The sequence below is a fragment of the Carcharhinus amblyrhynchos genome, chromosome 3 (assembly GCF_965287045.1).
Source record: "Carcharhinus amblyrhynchos chromosome 3, sCarAmb.v2.hapA, whole genome shotgun sequence".
Taxonomy (NCBI): Eukaryota; Metazoa; Chordata; class Chondrichthyes; order Carcharhiniformes; family Carcharhinidae; genus Carcharhinus; species Carcharhinus amblyrhynchos.
In genome coordinates, this window is record NC_137326.1 from 82,027,625 (window position 1) to 82,054,481 (window position 26,857).

A 26,857-nucleotide genomic window follows, 5' to 3' on the forward strand; every position below is an offset into this window, starting at 1 on the left:
GCTTGTAATGAAATGCTAACAGTGTAATATTTCATTCCACATAGTGCGGAGGTGTTCTGATACCATGCTCTATATCAAAAAAATTAGTTTTGAATTTACTCCAATTGATTTTTTTACATTACCGTACCTTGGGATCAACAAGCCAACAGCTAGAAATATCAATTGCAGGGTCAAGCATAGAAAAAGTTTACATGCATTATTTCTTTTGCTACTTTTTGCTGTGAACGGCTTTTAATCAGGTAGATGTGACATAAGAATCACTGTTATAAAGATAGAAATACAGTGGGGCGAAATATACCAACCCGACTGCCCCAGGAATCGGAGCGGGCGAGGGGCGGACTACGGAAAGGCCCGTTGACTTTAACAGCATTTTCCAGGTTGGGGGTGAGCGCAGCTAGAAAACCAACGCAGTGTGTAAGAGATGTTCAAAGATATGCAGGTTAGATGGACTGCATGGCAAATATGCGGAGTTACAGGGGGTAGAGTGGGGTTGGGGTTGGGCCTGGGCAAGATGCTGTTTCAGAGAGTCAGTGTAAGACTTGATGGGCTGAATGGCCTCCTTCTGCACTGTAGGGGTTCTATGGCTCAATGCTTCCATCAAACTAGCCTTGCTTTATAGGTTTTGGATTTCCCCACAAATGTTAAGGGGCTGTGTTCTGTATGAACTAAGATGTCTCTACATTCATATTTCAATTTTTGCTAGCAGAATATTAGATGCTGGGAAAGCTCAGCAGATCTGGCAGCATCTATGGAGAGAGAATCAAAGTTAATAACTCAGAAAGAGAGTCATACAGACTTGAAACGTTAATTGTGTCTCACTCTGCACAGGTGCTGCCAGACCTGCTGGGATTTTCTGGCATTTGCTGTCCCAATTTCAGTTCCAATTATTTTGGATAGAGTGAAGCATGTGCAGCTTTGACTGTGATCCCGAGACACCAGAATATGAATTGAGTATTTTTAAAAAGTTCATTTTGGGGTTTCCAGTCAATAAATGCAAAAATCATTTTTTAATATATAGTATATCTTCACAGCAATACAAGGCACTGGAAGTCAGCTCTCAGCAACTGCAGATGGGTAGTTTTAAGGATTGTTGAGAGCTAGGTGTGTGGTTGTAACCCTTTTCCAAGGAACGCTTCTTCCTGCTGTGTTAGCTGAAATGGACAGATCAACTCTGCAGAGCAGCTGGTAGGTTTTCTGGCATAAATCCCATTGGCAAGGTGCCAACTAGAGCTGCGAATGACTGCACTGTTCACCTGACAGGTCAAAATCAGGCCCACCCATCACAATGGTTGATGTCTCTCTTTGGTGACAGCAAGCGGATACCTTGATTATTCTGCCCGCTGTCACTAGTTATGAAAATCAATCCACTAGTTGCTCCTCCAATTAAATCAAAGAGTCATAGAATCATACAGTGCAGGAGATGCCCTTCGACCCATCAAGATAGTAGTGACACATGACAAACTTCTTCCAGCTAATTCCATTTACTAGTATTTGGCTCAAAGCCTTCAATGTTATGATATGCGAAGGGCTCATTCAGGTAATTTTTAAAGGATGCGATGGAACTCGACTCTACCAACCTCCCAGGCAGCACATTCCATACCTCACCGCTCTCTGGGTAAAAAAATTTCCTCACACCCTCCCTAAACCTTCTGCCCCTCATCTTGTGCCTCTGTTCCTTTATAACTGGCCCTTTAAATAAGGGGAACAGCTGCTCCCTATCCACCCTGTCCATGCCCCTGTAATCTTATACACTCAATCAAGTTGCCCCTCAGTGAAAACAACCCAAGCCTGCCCAACCTCTCTTCATAAGTGTTCCATCCCAGGCAGCATGCTGATAAATCTCCTCTGCACTCCCTCCAGTGCAATCACTTCCTTCCTATAATGTGGCGACCAGAATGGCACACAGTACTTTAGTTGTGGCCTCACTCAAATTCGATACAACTCCAACATGACTTCCCTGCTTTTGTAATCTATGAGAGAGGTTTCTTTAAGTCTTAACTTGGATCTCATGTTCTGAAATCCTGAAGTTCAGAGGGGTGAACTCGGATTGCACTGACTGAAAGTCAAATGTCTCACACTAAAAATCATTCATTGTGGTGAACATATATGCTTGATAAGACACCATTTCACAACATTTTTACACCACATTGCAAAATATCAGATGCCTGAATGTGTGCCACAATTGTCATTCGTCAACATTTATACCATATGAATCTAAATGCCTGCTCATTTTTCTAATTCGCATTTGCTTTCAAGCTCTATCCTTGGAGTATTCAGAGTGTACAGGGGTCAGGGAGATCTCTTGAAATTCGCCAATTACACTAAAGGGAAAAGCAAGCATATAATTTTCTCTGGAAAGATTTAAATTGGATTCCATTTTCTAGACTCTGCTCACATCTCTGCTGCCATTATCTGACTGCCTGTGGTTGCAATTAAATCTTCTTTTAGGTCCTGTTGCCAATTCATTGTGGATGTGTTTGAGCTGGATTGACATCCTATTCCCCTTGCACACAATCATCAATATTAATGAGGGGGGTGGGGGGGGGTGACACCTCTCCCCAAGTCTGCAGAATGTAGGAGTTTGACCAAATTTCTGCCTGTAACATGAAGGTGAAAACTTCACCACCCCTGTTCGGTTCAGATGTGCTTTTACGTCTATTCTGCGCTTGCACAAAGATATGCATCCACAGTTCTGAAAGTAGAGGAACAGTGGGCTTCAGCAACATCAACCCTATGGGGTGTGAGCAGTGCTGTCTCTGCAATATAGAAGCTCCAAAACAGACACAGGAACACTCTTTACAATGAAAATCCAAATGTACTTCTAGAGGTCAGCTTTTCAAGAGATATTGATTTCCACACTGGACTGTAATTAAAAGATTATGCGGATCGGGTTACATAAAGACAAGTGTGAAGAGCATGTAAACGCAAGCATTGACCACATCTGTGCTGCAGACTCAATGTAATTTGGGAGGGGATAAAGATCCTTTACAATAGAACTCCTTCCCACAGCCCAGTGAATAAAATTGTTAGACTGTTTCACACAGACTAAGAAGATCTCTGAATTTATTCCAGCTCTGTGACGAGTTTGCTGATCTACAAAGAACAAAGAACAAAGGACAACCCAGCACGGGAAACAGGCCCTTCGGCCCAACGAGCCCGCGCCGCCGCATCACCCTACACCTATTCTACCCTGCGTGTCTACGAATGGAACCCCTAACTTAGCCAGATTCAGGGGAGAATAGTGTCAATTTGGTAAAACCAATCAGCCTAAGAGCACATCTTTGGGGTGTGGGAGGAAACCGGAGCGCCCGGAGGAAACCCACACAACCACAGGGAGAATGCGCAAACTCCCACAGACAGGGAGATCTTATAGGCAGCACGGTGACACAGTGGTTAATACGGCTGCCTCACGGCACCAGGGACCGGGATTTGATTCTGGCGTTGGCTGACTGTCTGTGTGGAGTTTGCACGTTCTCCCCGTGTCTGTGTGTGTTTCCTCTGGGTGCATGCTTATTAAAACATGTTTATTTTCAGTGACTTGTCAAAAAAGGTTGTCAATCCTTTTACGTAAGACCGAGCAGCTCTTTAAATGTTCAGGTTGGTCAGCCTTAAAGAATAACAATCAAACATCCCTACAAACATAACATACTGCAGATGCTGGAAATCTGAAATAAAAACAGTATATGCTGGAAGTACTCTGTGGGTGAGAGAGTCTGTGGAGAGAGTAGTCTTAATGAGTTACATGTATGCTTACCTGACACACTGATGTAGAGACTGCAGTGGGGAGGGCAGGGGGAGGGGGCATGGGGTGTTCATAGGATCCCTACACTGCAGGAGAAGGCCATTTGGCCCATCCAGCCAGCACCGACAAGAATCTCACCCAAGCCCTATCCCCATAACCACATGTATTTACCCTGAAAAACCATGTATTTACCTTGATAATCCCCCTGACACCAAGGGTCAATTTAGCATATCAAGTACACCTAACCTGCACATCTTTGGCGTGTGAGAGGAAACTGGAGCATCTGAGGAAACCCACGCAGACACAGTGCGAATGTGCAAACTCCACATAGACAGTCATTCGAGATCAGAATCAAACGTGGGTCCCTAGCACTGTGAGGCAGCAATGCTAATCACTGTGCCATCCTATGTGTTTAAGTCACAGAAAATACAAAAATTGGGATTGCCCTACATACTGTAGAATTTCACTTTGAGATGGGAAACTGTGGGACCTGGAATCCTTGGAATCCTCGTTGGGGGTGGGGGGGGGGGGGGGGCGGTGGGGGCGGGGGGGAGCAGTGTAGGATCAGGTGCCCAATTGTAAATGTTCTTCAGGCAGGAACTTCCAGGATCTGCCAGGTCCTTGCCGAGATGCAACTCAGCCCAAGGTTCTGCAAACCTCGCCAGCAGGAGTTCAAGTTGAAAAGCTGAACTCCAATAAGACTTGGCAGCCCTCTTGTATTGAGTTGACTGTTTGCCAAATTTCTTGCCACAGTTAAAGCTGGAAGGATTTATGTTGGGATCTGGAGTCTGTTTTTGAGACTTTAACCCCCACAATGAACCCACAAATGCCCATTTATTTAGTTAAAACTACCCTGCAAGTTAGGCTAATAACTGGAAGAACTTGGAGATATAAGTACACAGGCAGGGAAAGGTGCTGGGGGAGGTGAGTGCAAAAAAAACCTTTGTGATAGGTTGGAATGAAGAATGGTGGAAAACGCCTTGAGTGGAGTGCAAGTGCCAGAATGAACCTGCGGGGCCGAACGGTCGACCTGTGCATTGTAGGCTTCTATTCTGCAATTTATAGATCACTTCTATAGAACTGCTTTGTGGTACTGAGCCAATAACATCAAAGTGGCCAATAAAATCCAAAGTTTATTCCAAATATGCCTTGAGTTTGCTGATCTGACCTCTTATCTTCATCCCTTCCTCCCTCATCACCACCCCTCCCCTTCCCTCAGGCCCCCACATCCTCCCATAGCTTTTTCTTGGCTCTGTGTTTGTTCAAAACCTGTTAACATCTCCAATATTTTCCAGTTTTTGTGAAAGGTCATCGACCTGAACCATTAACTTTGCTTCTCTCTCCGTAGATGCTGCCTAGCCTGCTGAGTATTTCCAGTACTTTCTTCTTTGCTCTCTTCTATTACGTGCCTTACTGCTCCTTCATGTTCGACTTCTGACTGCCCTCTGGAGTGGGCAAGCAAATCATTCAGTTCAAGGCCAATTGGAGAGGAGCAGCAAATGCTGATGCCCACATCCCATAAAAGAAATTAAAAAAAAAAATCAGCCTCTAAACATGCATTGGGCAATTCCACTGGCATAATGATAAAATCAATGTCATAAAAACACAACACCTCTTGTTTGGCACATCTTGTTTGACCTCTTTCGCACCTCTCTTTATAGGCCAATTTATCCTGAGATGATTCTTTGAAGGGAAAGTGAATCATTTAGACGTCCTGATAAACACACCTAATCAACACAAAATACCTTATTAAGCAGGAGTCAGAATGTCTGTGCTCGACAGAAGATGGATTTGCAACTCATTTGAGGATGTGAATTTTAGTTTATGTTTTAAATGAAAAAACAATACCAGATCATGCAGTTTTTCTGCACTCTGCTGAGACATTTAAAATCTGCCTTCCCCCATGAATATAAAGCACTCTGAATGAACGAGGTATTAGAAATTCCATTGTACAGTCACTACGCGATTAAGTTAAATGTATGAATTTCCATTTATCAGCAGCTTGCAGTCCTTTTGCTAATGGTATAATTAAATAGAGCTTTCTACATGACATCTCATTTAGCTTTCAGCAGATTCTTTCTCTTTCTGACTGCCAGGGTGGATCATGTTGGGTTTTACTTTGAGATTATAAACTGACCTGCCTCTATGTCAACCACCTAATGGGGAATACAACTTGGCTTCGCTAGATTGAGCCATGCTGCAGTCACAAAGCAACTACTATCTTTAGCTCAGCTGACAGAGGATGTTCTTCTCGAGCTTTCCCAGCAGCTACGCTATGGAAGGGAAAATACGGCTGGATATAATTTTCTGTGATTGAAGAGTGACAATACATCAAGGCACAGTGCTGCACCATTCCAAATTAGGTCTGCAAGTATCTCTTTCGCTCACCCGGCAACAGCTCAGTTAGACATAGGGACATTTGTTCATATCTTTGTGTGATACTCAAATATAAGGACTGGAACAGAATTTCTGCACAGCTTTTTCTGATCTCCCATGGGCCACTTAAATAACTATCCACTATTTTGTCTGACGATCCTCTGCCACAGTTACATAGAGAACTATGATGGCCAACTTTCAGAAATTCCAATTGCTTTTTTGCTGTTAAACAAAGACAGTGCAGCAGCACATTTTTCACTGATTAGGGCTGCATGGTGGCACTGATTAGGACCTCACAGTGCCAGGGACCCAAGTTCAATTCTGGCTTCGGGTTATCGTGTGGAGTTTGCACATCTGCCCTCTGCCTGTATAGATTCCTTCAGGTGCTCCAGTTTCCTCCCACAGTCCAAAGAGTACAGGTTAGGTGGATTGGCTGTGCTAAATTGCACCTAGTCTGTAGGTTAGGTTGATTAGCTATGGTGGATATGCTGGGTTGCGGGATGCAGGCTTGGGTGTGGGCCTGAATGGGATGCTTTTCAGAGGGTCAGCCTCCTTCTGCACTACTGGGATTTTATGATTCTATGTTGCCTCTTTAATGGCTAAGTTGATAAAGGCTCTGTGCTGCGTGGATATATAAAACGGATGAATATTTAATTCCTGGTCCACAACAAGGTACCCATGATCTCAACTAAGTAATCCTCTATGCTCTCAAAGACCCAAGTTAATAAAGAAGAAGGAGTCATCTAGGATTCTCTATCCTAACTGCAATTCATTTTGGGGATCTGGGCATTGCCATCAAGCCTAATACTTATTCTCCATCCCTACTTATCCTTGAAAAGATGGTGGTGAACTTCCACCTTGAACTGTCGATGTGGTGAAGGTACTCCCACAGCACTGAAGCAGAGAGTTCCTCGATAGTGACACTATGATAACAAAGAAATGATAATGTCAGGGTGACCAATTCTTGGGAAGAAAATAAGGTGACAACCTGCTGTAGGGGTTGACATGAGTGGAGGGTTGTAGGGGGGGGAAGGAATGGCATGTCAGATTTGGGGGGTGCAGAATGGGGGTGTGGCAGAGTTGGGGGGAATGGGGGTGTGTCAGAGTTGGGAGGGAAGAATGGGGTGTGTCAGAGTTGGGAGAGAGGAATGGGGATGTTTCAGAGCTGGGGAGGGCATGCAAATGGATGGAGAGCGGATACTGCACATGCGTGACATTTTAAGGTCCGGATTACAGGACATAGAGTCATAGGGGTTTACAGCATGGAAACAGGCCCTTCAGCCCAAATTGTCCATGCCGCCCTTTTTTTTTAAACCCCTAGGCTAATCCCAATTGCCCACATTTAGTCCATATCCCTTTCTAATCACCTTACCCATGTAACTTGTCCAAACGCTTTTTAAAAGACAAAATTGTACCCACCTCTACAACGACTTCTGGCAGCTTGTCACCACCCTTTGTGTGAAAAGATTGCCCCTCTGGACACTTCTGTATCTCTCCCTCTCACCTTAAACCTATGCCCTCTAGTTTTAGACTCCCCTACCTTTGGGAAAAGATATTGACTATCTAGCTGATCTGTGCCCCTCATTATTTTATAGACATCTATAAGATCAGCCCTCAGCCTCCTACGCTCCAGAGAAAAAAGTCCCAGTCTATCCAGCCTCTCCTTATAACTCAATCCATCAAGTCCCGGTAGCATCCTAGTAAATCTTTTCTGCACTCTTTCTAGGTTAATAATATCCTTTCTATAATAGAGTGACCAGAGTTGCACACAGTATTCCAAGTATGGCCTAACCAATATCTCGTACAACTTCTACGAGACATCCAACTCCTGTATCCAACGTTCTGACCAATGAAACCAAGCATGCTGAATGCATTCTTCACCACTCTGTCCATCTGTGATTCCACTTACAAGGAGCTATGAACATGTACCCCTAGATCTCTTTGTTCTATAACTCTTTGCAGCGCCGTACCATTAACTGAGTAAGTCCTGCCCTGGTTCAATTTACCAAAATGCATCACCTTGCATTTGTCTAAACTAAATTCCATTTACCATTCGTCAGCCCACTGGCCCAATTGATCGAGATCCCGTTGCAATTGGAGATAATTTTATTGTCCACTATGCCACCAATCTTAGTGTCATCTGCAAACTTACTAACCATGTCTCCTATATTTTCATCCAAATCATTAATATAAATGACAAATAACAGTGGAGCCAGCACTGATCCCTGAGGCACACCGCTGGTCACAGGCCCCCAGTTTGAAAAACAACTCTCTACAACCATACTCTGGCTTCTGTCAAGAGGGTGGTTGTAGAGCACTATACATGAAATGGAAGATGAATATTTAATTTGTGTGACCTGGAACTATGCAGCCCAGGACACGGGGCAGTGGACTCAGATATAGGACGATTCTATAAAATAATTGACAGTTGGTCATCCTGGGTGATGTATGTCCAGTCAGTATGATGTGGATAATAACTTGGGGTTGATTGTGTTTCCCATGCTGGACTTGTCTTTCTAGGTGGTAGAGGCGACTGTTTTAAGCCTGGAAAGTGGACATATGTGAGCTTCAGATGAGGATAGAGTTGGATTTGGCTGTGATTACTTCCAAGTTCAGTAGTCTGTCAGTATCAGACATGGGTGCCTGAGTAAACTACCAGCTGTTAGCCAGCACTAGTGGGATTGTATTTCAACCAAGAGTCAGCATCTTCATGGAAGAGGAAAAACTCCAAAGGAAAAAGATGTAGGAAGGCACTTTCACAAACATCGGCAAATGCCGTCAAAGCTGTTGGCACCAATGCCACAGAGTTCATCATGCCAACAACTTAGCATTTTGAAGATGGGGCACCCTTTTTAAGGGCTTCCCCATGCACAGTAGTTCATACGGAATCCCACTGCCAATGCACCCCCCCGCCCCACCGTGCTCCCCATGCAATCCCCCCCCCAATCCTGCCACTTCCTCCTGCCACTGCATGGGCACTTTCCTGGCACTGCCCAGGCACAGAGCCCTGGCACTGCCTGGCAGTACTGGGTGGAGTGCCCAGGCATGATCCTCTCTCCCTGAGCAATGAACTCACCTGAGCTCTTCTGGAAAGTCTGCCTACCAGATACATGCCTTGGGAGACCAGTTGTATTTCACACCAGTCTGCCCTCACTCCAGTGTAAATGGATATTCTTACGGGGGAATGATTCAGGTATAGTGGCCTTGTAATGAGATGTAATTGTTTGGAAATGATGTTCTTGACATTGAACATTGGGAATTCCCTTGTATCACAGGCAGGCTGTGCTAATGCTTTTACACCAGTCCGAACTGCAATTTGGACATTTTGAAAAATGCCCCCCAAAGTTTTCTTTATTGGATGGATTTTCTGGCCACGCTCGCCTCAAAGCTGGAAAATCCTATCCAAGATCATAGAGTCCCTTCAGTGCAGAAGGAGGCCATTGGCCCACCCAGGCCCTATTCCCGTGACCCCACATATTTACCCCCTGCTAATGCCCTGGACACTAGGGTCAGTTTAACATGGCCAATCAATCTAACCCTAGATGAAACTGATCCCGCCCGCCCCCACCCCCACATTGTCTGCCATCCAACTGACACAATCATTTATTCATGATCTGATCCAAGATTTCAAACGCACTTCACAACATAACCCAGAATTCAAGCTCTTAAACTTACTGGAAAATTAGAGAGTGGGATTTTGTGGGCATCTGCCCTGAGACTGAAAATTCCCGCTCAAAGTCGACAGGCCTTTGAATGGTCCGTCAAGTCTTCTGTCCCACTCGTGACAATTCCCTCAATAGGCTGAACTGGAAAATTTACCCCAATGTGTACAAAGGTTTACAAATTTTGTTCATCTGTCTTTAAATTAAAAGCAAACCAATTCTGCTTGTTCCTGCACCAAAAAATTACAAATGACAAAACTGGATTTTGTCCAAGCAAGAATAATTATTGACTGAGGATGATTCTGCTTGATTATAGCTCATTAACTACTAGAAACACAAGTGTGGGCATGGACAATAAATGTCACTGATTATCCAACTGTGAAATATTTTACACCAAAATTCTATCATTACTTGACATCCACATGAATGCAACACCCAGCACAATATGTGGGATAATAATCAGAATTAGAAAACTTTGATGATGTCCCCCCCGCGGCTGTTCCCACACAGCCGGGCCCCCCCCCCCCTCAACATCTTGAGCACGGACCAAACTTTGTGGACAATGTTGGAACTACTGTGTTCAGCGCTGATCAGACAGAAAATTAACCTAGATACATTTTTCTTGGCCACATATCAGGGTGGCACGGTGGCACAGTTGTCACTGTGTTGTTAGCACTGTTGTCTCACAGCGCCAAGGACCCAGGTTCAAGTCTGGCCTCGGTCACTGTCTGTGTGGAGACTGCACGTTCTCCCCATGTCTGCATAGGTTTCCTCTGGGTACTCTGGTTTCCTACAGTCCAAAAGTGTACAGGATAGGTGGTTTGGCCATGCTAAATTGATCGGGATGTCAAGAGGATTAGCAAAGTAAATGTGTGGGATTATGGGAATAGGGCCTGGATGGGATTTTGGTTGATACGGACTTGATGGGCCAAATGGCTTACTTCTGTACTGTAGAGATTCTGCCTGATACAGGATACTGACCAACTCTCCCAGTGCAGCAATCTAATGGACAGACCGACTAAGAGGATCTGCGCAAAGGACACATCTCTTTTACACCACATCAGCTGCCATATTCATCTAAGTGTTGAAAATCCCCATCGCTTTTTGGAGTGTTGGTGAATGAGTGAGCGCAGTGAATGGCCAGGTGAATGAGCTACTGAATGGGTGTGAGAATAGATGAATGAATAGGCGAAAGGATGAACAAGTGAGTTGATGAGTGAGTGAATAGGTTGGTGGGCTTTGCGGGGTGGGGGGGGTGGGGGGTGGGGGGGGGGGGGTCACTCAGGTCAGGAGGTTGGCCAAAGAATTAGGGGTATAGTCAAGGCGGGCTTTGAAGGGGTAGTCAAGTGGTCAAGGTAGGTGATTGTGAGGGGGGATGGGAGGGTATGCAGTTCAGTTGTCAGTTGTGTGGTCCCATATTAGAACAGGTTTTAAACTAATATTTCTTGGGTAGCTATCAAAATCGGCCACAGAGATATCTCCCAAGTATCCCATTCTAGCTCAGAGTTGAAGACATTCATCAAGATCCTGGGCAGCAGTGAATCAGCCAACGGAAGTTTAAACTTCCTGGGTAATTCCCATGGATGACTGTGTGTCAGTATTTCTGCAGTATCCTGATGCACATCTTCTGTTGTACGTCCAGTCTCCAACAGTCCAGAAACCAGTAGATTTAGCCCATATATTTATCCCATTATAGATACAACTGAAACATATTCTCTCATCACAGATTAGAGACAGTGCAGAGCTCAAAGGGTATTCCATTGCACTGATTGTTGGTGGAACTTCATGTGAGCACTATCAGCAAAGCATATTATTTTGTCACAATGAATACATACATTGCTGTGCAACCAAAATGTAAGGTTCCATCAAACCCAGATTTGCAATTATTAATTCTTCTGTGCCAAACAAAACTGAAAGCTTAAGCAGACTGAAAATAAAAGTACAGGCCATCCTCACCTTCACAATGTTTGAGTTACGACAAATAGTACCATGACATTAATAAACTTGCACACAGTTTCAATCTTATGACAATTTTTGGATCACTGACCCCGAACAAACCTTTGGAGGCAGAGAAACCGTCCTCCAATTTTCTGGTAAAAATGTGGCCTTATAGAGATAGGGAGACAGAGATGGACAGGATGATAGATAGACAGGGAGCAGTGGAGTAGGAGAGGCAGTGCTATCTGTCTTGGTTTTGTCTGCCTAATTTAGACAGACACTTAGACTGAGAGCATGAGAGCATGGTAAATATGCCAGCACCATGCAAGGCTCATCTCTAAGTGTAACCGTACAGTTTAATCTCCTATCGTGAGTTATTGGCTGAGAAATAGCTTCAGACAGGTGATTGCTGCCACCTGAGGCCACTGCGCAGACGCACAAAAAACTACTGAAGGACTGGACGTGAAGCTGGGTTCACGAACCGAACACCCATTTTAACATTGTACTTATGAAAAATCAGTTCCGACTTTTCAACTTACGATGTTTTAACTTGTGACACAGTTTTCAGAAACCAATTGTGTTGTAAGTCTGAGGATTGCTGGTATCTGGAATTTGCAGAAAATTCATTTAATAATTGATGTCTATTCCAAAACAGTTTCCACGCCCGAGTTGATTGATGGATATAAATGTGCAAGAAATGCTGCTGGACTGCTCACTGCTAATGAGTTCCAGTTGTTTCCTCACTTGTGTAACAGATTACGAGAGTATTCTAAAGCTATGGGATTTTGCACTCTTGAGAACACTTGCCAACAAACCACCATATCATATGGTTTTTCAATTTTTATTCCTTTCACAGATTTACAAAGCCATGCACCAATGGACAAGGAAAACCCTTAATCCATCTCCTTGCTAGCGCCAAAAACAAATTCAAATTCAAACTGAATCCAATTCATGGTCCCCACAAAACAAGCAGACTAGATCCAAGCTGACAAGAATAGGCAATACAACTGATCTCACAGTTGATCCTACACTTCATCTTAGCCAAAAAGCCGAATAACGTTTCAAAATTTTTTTACTCCATTCCTAAAGTTTAAAGTTTAACTAATTTTATTTGATTTAGTGTCACACGGGGGCTTACATTAACAATGCACTGAAAATACTGTGAAAATCCACTAGTCTCCACACTCTAGTGCCTGTTTGGGTACACTGAGGGAGAATTTAGCATGACCAATGTACCTAACCAGCACATTTTTCAGACTGTGGGAGGAAACCAGAGCACCCTGAGGAAACACATGCAGACACAGGGAGAACTCCACACAGCCAGTCACCCAAGCCAGGAATTGAACCTGGGTCCCTGACACCGTGAGGCGGCAGTGCGAGCCACTGTGCCGTCCTGTTATAATGTTGCAAAGCTAATGCTCAGAGTAGACTGGCAAACCCAAATCTATTCCTTGCTTGCTTCAAAAACCAAATTCAAACTCCAACTGAATACAATTCATGGCCCACCCAAGAAAGATAAATAAAATCCAAGCTGACAAAATAGGGCATTGCACCCAATCTTGGATTGACGCTTAAACTGAGCCAAAAGGTTGAGAAGCTACATGTTGACTTACTTGTGCAGGGCATAGCCCTGGGGTCGGTATCTGCTCTGAAGTAGCTTTTCTCACAAGTACATTGGGATGAGCCCTCTTGGTATGAGTAGCTATGAGGTGGACATTTCATGCAGTATGCATCCAAGGAAGAGGCCTTGTAGAAACCAGGTCGGCATGCTAGAAGCACAAATCAGAAGAAAATGTCAGAGCAGTAGTACTTCAATGACATCACTGTATCAAGCTTAACAGGAAACATAACTCCATGCCCCCCACCCAGAATGGTGGGTTGAAAATCCTGTCTCCTCCAACCCAGAAAATTAGACCATTCCTGCTACTGAATGGACTGTCTTACAAAGAATAGGAAGCAGCATTAACATTAGTACCAGAGAAATCCCGCCTTGATTACAGGCATTAATGCAGCAAATAATGGTTGGAATGAAAGATTGAGAAAATGGCTGTAATGTGGACTTTTGTCAAGTGCTTTGAGAACAGTACTTCTCCAGAAGGAAGGTGAGCATAGTACCAGTGATGATTTTCCATACCACCAACAGAACGTTTACACAGCACTAAACTATTCCGAGCCCCCAAAGCGAATGTTAGAAATTCCAAGCCCCAGGCTCCTGCTATTAAAGACAGGTCTTTGTGTGAGGGAAATTTCAGCAGGCACTTCTACCAGTAAATAACTCATTTTATGACTTGTAATCCAAACACTGTGGTTGGAATTTTCTGGTCTTGTTTGCCCCGCTACCAGTGATAGCAAGAACAGAGAATTTGGCGCTCAGTCAAAACTCCATTCACTACAGGGACTGGAGAACCCCTGCTGTGGACAAGCTTAGAGAATCTGGACCTGTGTTTTCTGTATCTGTGCCTTGTGTTGCCAATGTTATTTCTAATTTAAAAATGACACACATCAGAGAGAAAACAATGAAGAAATTGTTTGAGCAATTTAACTGTTCACTCGAGTTCAAGATGACAACTTTGGAAAATGTTCTGCTGGCTACTCATTCCTCATTTCTTTTAAAGGAAATTCTAATGCATTCATATTCAGTCGATCCAACATTTGAACAAACAAACAGCTACTAAGTTAATAGGAAACTTTCACTTTCTGGATATCTGTCAATGAGGTATGGACTGTGACACTATTGCAGTGTGACATAACAAAAGAGAGCTAACACAGAGGTCCTGCAGATTATCACGGATGAGAATTTACTTTCATCTGTTAAGGTTATGTTAAGGGATCTGGGCGTGCAGGTCTACAGTTTCCTGAAAGTGACAACAGAGGTGGCCAAGGTGATTAAGAAGGCCAATAACATGCTTGCCTTCATCGGCCGGGGCACTGAATACAAGAGTTGGGAAATCATGATGCAGCTCTATAAAACCTTGGTCAGGCCACATTTGGAGTACTGTGTGCAGTTCTGGTCACCACGCTACCAGAAGGACGTAAAGCTTTGGAGACAGTGCAATGAAGGTTGACAGGATGTTGCCTGGTCTCGAGATGTTTCATTATGAGGAGAGTTTGAATAAACTAGGATTGTTTTCACTGGAAAGACGGAGGCTGAGTGGAGACCTGATAGAGGTCTACAAAATTATGGGAGCCTTAGACAGGGTGCATAGTCGGAGGCTTTTTTCCCCAGGGTAGAAGTGTCAATTATACAGGGGCACATGTTTAAGGTGAGAGGGAGAAAGTTTAAGGGAGACGAGCAGGTGAAGTTATTCCACACAAAGTGTTGGGTACCTGGAACACCATGCCAAAGAAGACACATTAGTAACATTTGGATGGGTACATGAATAGGGAAGGAATGGAGGGAACCGAATAAAGGAGAAGGTTTTTTGTTTTGTTTAGTCAGGGCAGATGATTGGCACAGACTTGAAGGGCTGAAGGGCCGAAGGGCCTGTTTCTGTGCTGTACTATTCTTAGTTCTTTGAGAAAGATTCTGGTTTCTTGGAAATAATGGGCTAATTTTATAACCAGACAGAAAGTTAACATCCATCTGTTATTGAACTGAACCCAAGGTAATTCTCCAATCATTGTGACTCTAATCAGCTGAGGAAAGAAAGGGAGAATTCAGCCTCAAGGTACCAACATGCTCTTCATCAAGGTTTCACCATTTGTCAGACTTTGAAGACTGGTTACTCTTGGAAAATAAGTATGACCCCAAGGAACTGACAGTGCAAAATGTCAGTAAAGCCTTAGAAGTGAAATTGAGATTTCTAGTTGACAGCTGATTACCCCAATCTTAACGTGAGGGATACTGTTGTGTTACATTACTCACTGAGTGTGCCTGGGAGGGATCCAATACTCGATGTATACTATGGGCCGAATCCTCAGGCTCTGCTAACATTGGGAATGGGGTTTGGGAATGGACTGTGAACAGCTTCCCAACCCTGCTCCCAATATTGGCTATTTTGGATGACATGAGTTCAAGGCCAGGCAAGACTGCCCATCCCCATGAGACAGCCAAGAAATTAAGTTCATTAACAGCCTTGTTAAACAGGGAATAAAGAGTGAGATTTTCCAGTTGGCTTCCAGTTTCTAGACATGATTGAGGGCAGATGAACAATCTTGAATCAGGCACTCAGCGGCAGGCCAGGGTACCAGTGCTCGAGGCAAGCTTATAGGCCTACCTCCCTGACTTTATGGGGGTGCAGGCAAAGGTATCCCTGTCTGAGGGACTCACCTCTCAACCGCCCACCCAAAACTCCCTCCCCCCAAGAAAAATGATGGTCTGTATCCTTCTTTTATTTTCTAATTAAAGTGGCTGAGAGGGCACCTTATAGTTGAAGCACGCTCCCAGTTGCTTGTATTTCAGTCAAGTGCTCCTCTGAAGCTGGAATGCCATTGACTGGCCATCCAGATTTGGCAGCCCACTCATCGCCCCCTTAACTGGGCAGTGAACCTGTCTCCATACCAATCAATGGGGCACCCCAGTCATAATCTCAAGTCAGTGACTATATCTGCTCGGGGGGTAGGTTCAGAACCAAGAAAAATGGATCCTATTCCCCATTCTTAAAGCAAAAAAAAATCAGCTCTACATGCCTGGCAGTTCCATCCTAGATGAAATCCCGTTATTGCAAATTACCAAACAATGATTCAACATCAGTTAGACGAATTGGTATGTGGCAAGACTAATGTTTCCATTAAGTGAGAAAAAAACATATATCTATCTGCTATCCAAGGAGAAGCTCAATGACATTTGGTCACACATATTTAAAAACAATATGCATTTGGTAAGTCATTGGACTTAATTATTTTTCTTCACGAAACCATCCCTGGTGTATTTTAAGTACCTTAATCAATTTGTGATCTTTGCAATCCATTTTGATTATGGCATATGAAACATGACTTATCAGAGCACTAACAGCATTAACACAATTTAACCTTTCATACTGTGTAGCACGTCTCAACAAATAAATTGGCCAAAGGTATGTCAGCAGCTAATTGCATAAAATAAGTAAGTCAGGGCCGTAGCTAAATGCAAACCACCGCATGTCGTGACTGTCTGAATGCTGAATGCTAAACACAGGAGAGGAGGCAGAAGTAAAAATGAGGGTGGAGAGGTAAAGAGAGGGGTGAAATCAGGGTGGGGGAGGAGAGTGGTCGGACTGGAGGGAAAGAGAGGAAAATTCCTAAGCAAGTGAGCTATCCTATCAGTTCATTAACTAACATTCTGCCTTTAGGCTGAACAAACTAGATAAAGCAGAGAACATAAGAACATAAGAACTAGAAGCAGGAGTCGGCCAAAAGCCACTTGAGTCTGCTCCGCCATTCAATAAGGTCATGGCTAATCTTTTTGTGGACTCCACTCCACTTACCCGCCTGCTCACGATAACCCTTAATTCCTTTACAGTTCAAAAATTTATCTATCCTTGCCTTAAAAACATTCAATGAGGTAGCCTCAATTGCTTCATTGGGCAGGGAATTCCACAGATTCACAACCCTTTGTGTGAAGAAGTTCCTCCTCAACTCACTCCTAAATCTGCTTCCTTTTATTTTGAGGCTATGCTCCCCCGTTCTAGTTTCACCCGCCAGTGGAAGCAACTTCCCTGCTTCTATCTTACCTATTACCTTCATGATCTTATATGTTTCTGTAAGATCTCCCTTCATTCTTCTAAATCCCAATGAGTGTAGCCCAAGTTTACTCAGTCTCTCTTATAAGCCAACCCTCTCAACTCCAGAATCAACCTAGTGAATCTCCTCTGCACCCCCTCCAGTGCCAGTAAATCCCTTCTCAAGTAAGGAGACCAAAAATGTACACAGTATTTCAGGTGTGGCCTCACCAGTACCTTATACAGCTGCTACATAACCTCGCTGTTTTTAAACTCCATCCCTCTAGCAATGAAGGACAAAATTCCATTTGCCTTCTTAATTACCTGCTACACCTGCAAACCAACCCTGAGATTCCGGCACAAGGACATCCAACATTTACCATTTAAATAATAGTCCAGTTTGCTGTCATTCCTACCAAAATGGATGACCTCACATTTACCAACATTGTACTCCATCTGCCAGACCCTCGCCCACTCACTTAGACTCTCTATATCCCTTTGCAGGCTTTCAGCGTCCTTGTTACATTTTGCTCTGCCACCCATCTTAGTGTCATCTGTGAATTTTGACACAATACACTTGATCCCCAACTCCAAATCATCTATGTACATTGTTAAATAATTGTGGTCCCAACACTGATCCCTGAGGCACACCATTAGTCACTGATTGTCAACCAGAAAAACAGCCATTTACTCCCGCTCTTTGCCCTCTGTTAGTTAACCAATCCTCTATCCATGCTAATACATTACCTGTAACACTGTGCACCTTCATCTTATATAGCAGTCTTTGGTGTGGCACCTTGTCAAATGCCTTTGGAAATCCAGTTACACCACATCCACAGGTCCCACACTGTCCACTGCACATGTAATGTTCTCAAAGAATTCCATCAAATTAATCAAACATGACCTTCCCTTCATGAACCCATGCTGCGTCTTCCCAATGGGACAATTTATATCCAGATGTCTTGCTATTTCTTCCTTGATGGTAGATTCAAGCATTTTCCCTTCTACAGAAGTTAAACTAACTGGCCTATAGTTATTTGCCTTTTGTCTACCTCCTTTTTTAAACAGTGGTGTCACATTTCTGGTCAGGGAAGAGTGAAACATTAAGTTACAGCCCCTGAGGCTTGAAGAAAGAAATCTTAGTTTGGCTGCCAGATACTGATTAGGCATTTCTATTATGATTGAGTGTAGAGGGAAGGATTGGTCCCAGTTATAATCTTGCCATAACTGGATAACCTGCACTCATTGTCAATGCTCATGTGATTAACATCCATTGAGTGCATCAACACCTGAAATCCAGACATCAGTAGGAAAGACAACAGCTTAAGTAGTGAAGACAATATAAGCACAAAGAAAGATTGGTTTATTCCTAATCAGGACTATGCTAAACGCCATTCTTATGAGACAACAGTAAATGCATAACTCGTTTATCATTCCACAGATGATCTTTTTACCGTTCTAATCTCTGGCAAAAGTTATTTTAGACTCAACTTCACTGAAAGTATAAAAGCAAAATACTGTGGATGCTGGAAATACTCAGCAGGTAAAGGCACACTTGTGGAGAGAGAAAGAACATTTCAAATCGTGACCTTTCTGAAGAATCAATAAAAGATCATTTGTCCTAAAATGTTTTTTTGTGTTTCTCTCTAAAATTATATATACCTACAAAGGATTAGAGAGAAAGGTATCCACTCAGATCAGCCACTGAGTTGTTTGCTTGTCAATTGGAACCAGAACACTATTCTTAAAAATCATCTGTTAAAATGCTCAATGCAGTTCTGGATAAAACTGTCTTGCGAAAGTACTCTAGTGATGCACATCTGCTGTCAAAAGTGTTCAAATTTAATTAGATCCTGACTTACATCTAGACTCAGCAAGATGCCAGATCACTTTTTAATATTTGGCACACTACAAAGATTTTGAGACTACTTATGTTGCATAATCTGTATAATATATAATTCACAGACTCTGCTTGTTCACATAATGCATGGATATTTTTTAAAATGCAAATACAGATTTATTTGCTCCTGTCAAAATCAGCCAATATTGATTCACGCTTTTTGGATTTTCTATGTTGAAGGATGTACTGCTGTCAGGGGTTTTGTGTTCCTTCACAAAGCGCTGACTGCATGGGAAAATCCCCACATTCAGTTCTCCAACAGACCTGAGATTTTTCAGTACGAGAAAAGGAAGTGAAAGGCCAAGGCAGGATAGCACTCAGTTTGGAAAAAGTAAAAGAGCGAGTGATGTAAATCGAGAAGTATATGGGGCTGCACAGTGGCACAATGGTTAGCACTGCTGCTTCATACTGCCATGGACCCAGGTTCAATTCCAGTCTTGAGTCACTATCTATGTGGAGTTTGCACATTCTCCTCGCATCTGTGTGGGTTTCCTCTGGGTGCTCTGGTTTCTTACCACAGTTCAAAAATCGCAGATTAGGTTGATTGGCCATGATAAATTGCCTCTTAGTGGGGTAAATACATGGGGTTATGCGAATAAGATCTGGGTGGGATTGTTGGTGCAGGCTCAACGGGCCAAATGGCCTCCTCTGCACTGTAGGGATTCTATGATTGATGAGGTGACACATATTGGCAAATGCAATAGCTTCTCCTCAATCCCGGTCATTTCTGTAGTCTCCATCATCTTTCATCCCGAGTATCTGCACATTTACCTGTTTGTCTTCAGTGGTTTCTATAGGATAAGAGGTTAATTCTAACTGTGTATCATCACAAGATGAAATTCTAGTAAGCTGTTTCTAAATGAAGTTGGACAATTTCCTCACTGAGTTGCTTACAGTTTTCATTAAAATAAATCTTCCAGAGGGGACAATGTCAAGTAACTTAGAAGGAGAGAATTAAATCCTACATCACATGGACCATGTCCTGATCCATGGATTCTCTCAGTCAGAATGTGACTTGAAGTGTGAGCTGTGCTGCAACACTGAGAGGAAATAAGACTTACAATCAACAACAAATGTGAGTTCTCGCAGCCAACTATCAAGTTCCCTAAGCATATTGTGGATGCATCTGGTGCCAAGAAGAGAAAAGCAAACAGTTTCCAACTCCTCACAATGTGACTGATCTCCAAGGACTCATATGTGCCATTCCAACTTTCTTGCCAACCTAGCAACCATCAATAAGCCTCTATGTCAGCAGTTACAAGACAATACATGGTGCAAGGAGGATGTACAACCAAGGTCTTTTTGAGAAAATCAAAGAGATGCTGATATTACCTGATATTTTAGCTTACTATGACCCAGAGCTACCCATAGTCATTGCTGCAAATGCATCTTTGACAGGATGGGGAGCTGCTCTTTCAGATATAACTGCACAGATTCTCCCACTGAGCCCAGAAAAGAACCAGAAGCATGGAAGTTGAAGACCACTGTAACCTTCAAAGTCACTGGCAAAGGGTTATCACCCATGCAGTTAGAAATATTTCAGTACGTATCATGTCACATGTTGTTGGTACTGTGGTCCTGAACAGGCATAGCCTCCTGTGACACTGGACCTCAGACATTTGGAGATAGTGGAGTGATATCTGTACAATTGGGATAGTGGTTTCTTCAGCAACCCCTCCCACCTTGGCCGCCATGCTGACCCTGTGCCAGCTGAACTCATGTCTCTCTTAAAGGTCACTCCTGGGATACTGCCTGCACTCACCTGGTCTCCCTTCCCTCCTGCCCCTCTCCTCCTCTTTAGAGGATGTACCACCAGCTAAGTACACTACACCCATTGGATCAAATGGAGCAAACCAAAGCCTTGCAAGTGATGGAAAATTGTCCTCCAATCTTCAACAAAACTTTCCAGAGAAGATGAGGTCCTGAGGTGCTGAAAGACAGGCTTGAAAGGCATATGAATTGCTGAGAACCTCAGGGCCATTCTACACTCAGTCATAAACCCGCAATGACAAAGTTCTGCTGTTCTGGGAATCTTTTATCCCACCCTTAGATAAGACAAGGTAAAAAATTAGCACCCATCCTTTTTGCCTGTGCAATGAGCTAAGAATTGCAATGGCAGCATTCAATTGTTCGTCTCTTGGACTGTTAATGGCTTTAATTGGCATTTTAATTGTTGGTGGGCATGCATCCAATTTGTGCACACACCCACCTACCTCAAAATCACAGGCATGTGCAATGATCTCAGGAACTGCACTGAATGTCATTTGATGGTAATTTATGCTCGATCAAGTTAAACACTCAGCCAACTCTGGAGCATTTAATTCTGCCAAACGTTATCCTTATCTCAACAGACTCTGTAAATATTCTGTGTCGGTGCAGCATGATCAAGAATATTATATTTTCAACAGAAGAGTCTTCACCATCTCCCGTTGTTTGGCAATCTGCTTGTACAAAATCCAGTTTTACATGAGCCATGGCTTCATTGAACTTCACATTGGCGAGATTAAACTCAATAATATCCAACTCCAACCAGATTCACTTGTCTCTGATTCCAGGTTTGTCTCCAGCCACTGTCTCACAGTTGCCTTGTTTAGTCACAGCTTTATTGTCCCATTTTGTTCCATTGAGCTGAGCTCCAGACTCACAGAATCCCACAGTGTAATAGGAGGCCATTTGGCCCATCAATCCCCATAACCCCATGCATTTACCCCAGGTTGTCCCCCTGACTGAGGGGCAATTTAGCATGGCCAATCCACCAAACCTGCACATCGTTGGACTGTGGGAGGAAACACTGGAGCACCCAGGGGAAACCCATGCAAACAAGGGGAGAACATGCAGACTCCACACTGATAGTCACCCAAAGCAGACTGCGTGAGATAGTGTGACATCAATTGATTCACAAAGTTTATTGTCACTCTAGCTGTGTGTTAATGATTCATCAGAAGTGTCAGAGCACCTCCCCAGTATCAGCTAACCATTTTTCCCTCCGTTTGTTTTGGATGGTGTCCTCAACATATGGGTCAAGCATGGGATCAGAATATCCCGGGACTTGTATGTGGATGGCGTATTTGAGTCATTCCAGCAGGCGGTGGATAAGTCTGCTTTACCTGCAATGTACTTTTTCAGATATTTGCAAATTCGAGACTTTGTACGAAGGGCTGACCCTCAATTTCTGATGCTCCCACCTCATGCCTTCATTGACATCATCTTCGTGGCTTCTATTACGATGCGTGGTATCATTCCCATTCTTTATTTTCATATTCTGTCTCAATAAAACTCTCTATCAGTGGTTAAATCTTTATGGAAATGAGATCTGGGGGATGAGTTCTCAAAGGAGGATTGGGACGTGGTGCTGCATCACGTACACTCCTCCTGCATATGTGCCAAGCTGGGTGTGATACAATGTAAATTCCTTCACAGAGCATATCTAACTAGGGTTAGACTCTCTAGAATGTGCCCAGGCACAAGCCTATTTATGAACGGTGCTGGCAAACACCCACCACCATCTTACATATGTTCTGGGTTTGCCCATCACTGTGTAACTACTGGACATTGATATTTGAGACGATTGTGGCAATGCTAGATTGGGACATAAGTGCATCCCCCCAGGCTGCCCTGTTTGGAGTCGTGTCTAAATCTGTCGCTGCTGAAATTCCAAGTGGATTTTGTAGCTTTCAGTACACTCCTGGCACAACTTCTACTCCTGTTTAGGTGGAAATCAGGTGCACCCCTGATGCACTCACAGTGGGTGAAGGTAGTGGTAGATACCATTAAGCCAGAGAAGATGAGGTGCATGCTACATGGGTCCACTAGGTTCTATAAGACCTGGCAACCATTTATAGCACATGTTGGGATGCTGCAGTTGGAGCCGAGTGAGTAGATACCTGTTGGCCCCAGGATCCTGTGCTCCCACAGAACCCTCGCCTCCCCCGATTGGTGGACGCCCCCTGGCCCTTCACCTAAGTACGCCCGCCTGCCCTGCTGAGGTCTGGGGGCCAAGACGAGAACTTTTCTCTTTTCCCTCTCACTCTCTCTTCTCCTTTGCTTTCTCGGCTCGTTAGTTTATAGCCTGGGCTGTTTGGATGCTCAGTTGGCTCTTCAGTGGCTTTCCTCTGCCTTTTTGTTTTTATATTGTTACCATCAGTACCGGTGCAATTAGATGGGACTTGGGCGGGCTGGGTGCGGGGACATGTCCCCTGGCCATGGGGAGTCCTGTGCCCAGTCATCTTGGGATGTACTGGTGAGCAATGTGTGGATCTGTATGTGTGTGTTTGCTATATAAAATAAGAAAACTTTCAATAAACATATCAAAAAAAAAGTGTCAGAGTAGCCAATGAAGGGATGTTGTGTGCCAGCCACTTGGTAAAGTCATGGGAAAACTGGCAGCATCAGCAGCAAAGGTCAGAGTATTGTTTTATAAAAATTTAAAGATGGCCCACACTTCTGTGCCTGATTCAAACGGGTTGCTTGTCTCTGTCATCATCTTCAGCAATTTGAGCTGCAGAATTGGACAGGAGACTAATTAAAATTAAAGTCAGAGATTGATGAACCTATGAGATTACTTGCGTACTATCCTTGGAACATTGAGTACCTTGGGTCTGTTAAAGGCCTCAGGCTTCTGTGTCTGATTTTTTCAGCCTCAAACGTTGACAATATCATTGTGAATCAGCTCAAGATGTGTTACTGATTATAAAGCAGCTGAACAAAGGTCACGTTGATGAAATGAAATGAATTCTCGGCTAATGGTGGCATGATCACTATCCAGCCATTTACTGTCATGATGGTCAGTTTAGATCAGTTGGTTGACTGTCTGGTTCATGACGCAGAGCAACGTCAACAGTGCAGATTCAATTAACATACCACCTTCTCAACCTTACCCCTTCCCGAGGTGTGGTGATCCTTCAGTTAAAATTATTACCAGGCAGCTGTCTCTCAAAGGGGAGAGCAGCCTATGGTCCTCTGGGACTATGGGACTTTCATTTCATACTGCTATGTCCAGCAATCTTTCTCAGTCAACTTTGGTGATCAGGTCGAATATATTCACTATTTAAAATATTCCACATAACAAAACTCTAAATGGATTTTCACTTTGATCCTAATTGTGGATGCTTTTATCTGCTATTTTTAAAAATAAAGTACCAATTGCTGAGGTTTTTCAGCATGTGAAACTTGATATCACAAGGAATAATTGAGGTGAGTAGCATTTAAGGGGAGCTATATAAACACGCAGAGGAGAAAGGAATGGGGGATACACTGATGGTGTTAGGCAAAATAAGATTGAGAGGAGATGATGTGGCACAAATAGACACAGTTTGGCCAAATGGCTTATGTCTACGCTATAAATTCAACATCATTCTACAATTACTGCATTACCCCTCATCACGAATTGTCATAGCGGTCACTATCCGCATTATAATGGGTAAAAGTTTTAAACACCCTTCCACAGAAAGCCGTGAACATTGAAGGAATGTTAGAAATGAGGCACAGGCCCAAATTCCCACTGTGAGTAAAGTGTGGTTGTTTTGCTTGAATCCACATCTATGCTGCAGTTCCAGTGTAAATAGAGCTTGAATATGGAGTGCCTACCTGATTCAACCCTGGAGCAAAGGAGAAAGAGACTCCTTGAAGGAGAAAGTCTCACGCTGCTCTGTTTCACAGGCCTTTCGACACTTGGCACCCAATTTAAACTCCATAAGCTGCGTGTCAGTGCAGTGTCAAAACAGCTTTGCACCCATGCTAGGTTTACAGAGTGCATGTATTTACGATCAGACAAAATAAGGTGGATTGTAAACCCTTTGAAATAAATGGAACTATGTTTATCTTTTAAGAGAGATTCCTGAAAGGCGGTGACTTTTTAAAATCGAAGCAAGTTAAGTCTGACTCCAGTCAAGTGGGAGTTGGCAGGTCTGAGTATCAGAGAATAATTAAATTTACGCATTTCTAATTAGGCAAATGATCTAAATCTACTACTGTTGTTTAAAGGGATGACTGAATGATATGATTGTCCACTGATTTTGTAAAAGGGGGAACAACAGGGTTTTGAGGTGACCTATGACCTCTAGTCAAGCAGGACCACGGCTTTGCAGCCGCGGCAACACATCTCCAAAAACCTGACGGCTTTCCCAGTGAAACCTAGCTGCTTAAAAAAAAATCTAAATTCAATGTCCCAGTCAGGTCACATCAATCAAAACCTCTCCTCACCCAGACAAAGTCATACTAATCAATTATGCAAACTAAACTAAGATCTCACAAAGGTTTAGCACTTGGCTGCACAAAAAACTTGAAATGTCTCCAAACTGCTTTCTCCTGTACGAGAGACACTGATTAAATATTAATGCCTCAGTGAGTAAGTCTTGTTTTTGCCAATCAATAGCTTTTAGAACTAATGCCCTGTGTTGCGCAGTCTTTGGAGAGAGCAAGCACAAAGAACTCACCAACACAACAATTTATTTGATTGTGTAATACATGCTTAGAGTATATTTATGGCTCTCTGTTTATGCCATGAATTATAGCACCATGCTCATCAGCCTTGGAGCGACTGCGCTTTTGTTGTACTTGAATGGAAGTGTTATTTAATAAATAGCAAATGGCAGGGAAGCAATGATTCTCTTCAATTAGTGAACAAACTACTGGGTAAAGATTTAGTGAACTAATTGGAAAGGAGAAACCTATAGTTAATTCAACAGATTAATAATGCAATGCTCCAATAATTACTCACGCTTCCCCACATATTTAATAATAGTCCATTTTCTTTCCAAACCTTGTTTAATTCATCACACTCCCTCCTCAGTCTTCTACTGTTTCTTTTTTTGTCTTTTCCCCTCACGTCCCTTAGTGATCAGAGAATCCCTACAGTGTAGAAATGGGCCATTTGGCCCATCAAGCCTGCGCCGATAACATACCCACTCAGGACCTATCCCCATCACCCCCCATGTATTTACCCTGCTAATCCTCCCGACAGTAATGGGCAATTTAGCATGACCAATCAACCTAGCCCACACATATTCAGAGTGTGGGAGGAAATTGAAGTGCCTGGAGGAAACCCACGCAGACACAGGGCAAATGTGCAAACCCCACACAGTCACCCAAGGCCGGAATTGAACCCAAGTCCCTGGCATTGTGAGACAGTGGTCCTAACCACTGTGCTGCCCCAAAGCATTTGTGAGGTGAAGATGTCAGTGTTCCAGTAGCGAGTCCCTCAGTATCTCTCTGAGTTGATCATTCTCCCTGGACAAACCTTTGCCTTGTCAGGGGCATTACATCAGAACAAAGCATTCCCCTCTGCATGTAGATTTATGTTGTAGGTAAGTGCCTATGATTTTGGACTAGTAAACTCAGATTAGGAGCAAGATTTTGGTGTTGAGATGGGGACAGGGACGATCTCTGCCAACATGCCCACTGTGCAGGTTTCCCACTCCATTCCCAACTCCAGCAATTTTCCTCAGGCCAGATTGGGCACGGAACAGCTTCCCACCCAGAGGATCCAGTTGCTTGTTAACTCATTCTAAAGGTTAATTTAAGCCATTGACTCGAGGCAGATTGGAATTTTCCAGTCAGCTTGTGGGACTCCCATGACGTTGGGAACAAAGCAGCTGGCTGG

The 26,857-nt window shown here is 43.5% G+C and overlaps 1 protein-coding gene across 1 annotated transcript in view; it reads right to left on the reverse strand.

The window, feature by feature from the left end:
- Positions 1-26,857, reverse strand: part of LOC145340894 (ephrin type-A receptor 3-like) — a 343,738-nt gene that overhangs the window by 139,903 nt on the left and 176,978 nt on the right. Inside the window, exon 4 of the mRNA XM_080185441.1 lies at positions 13,332-13,487. Coding sequence (XP_080041567.1) covers positions 13,332-13,487 — 156 coding nt within the window. The remainder of the gene's footprint in view (positions 1-13,331; positions 13,488-26,857) is intronic.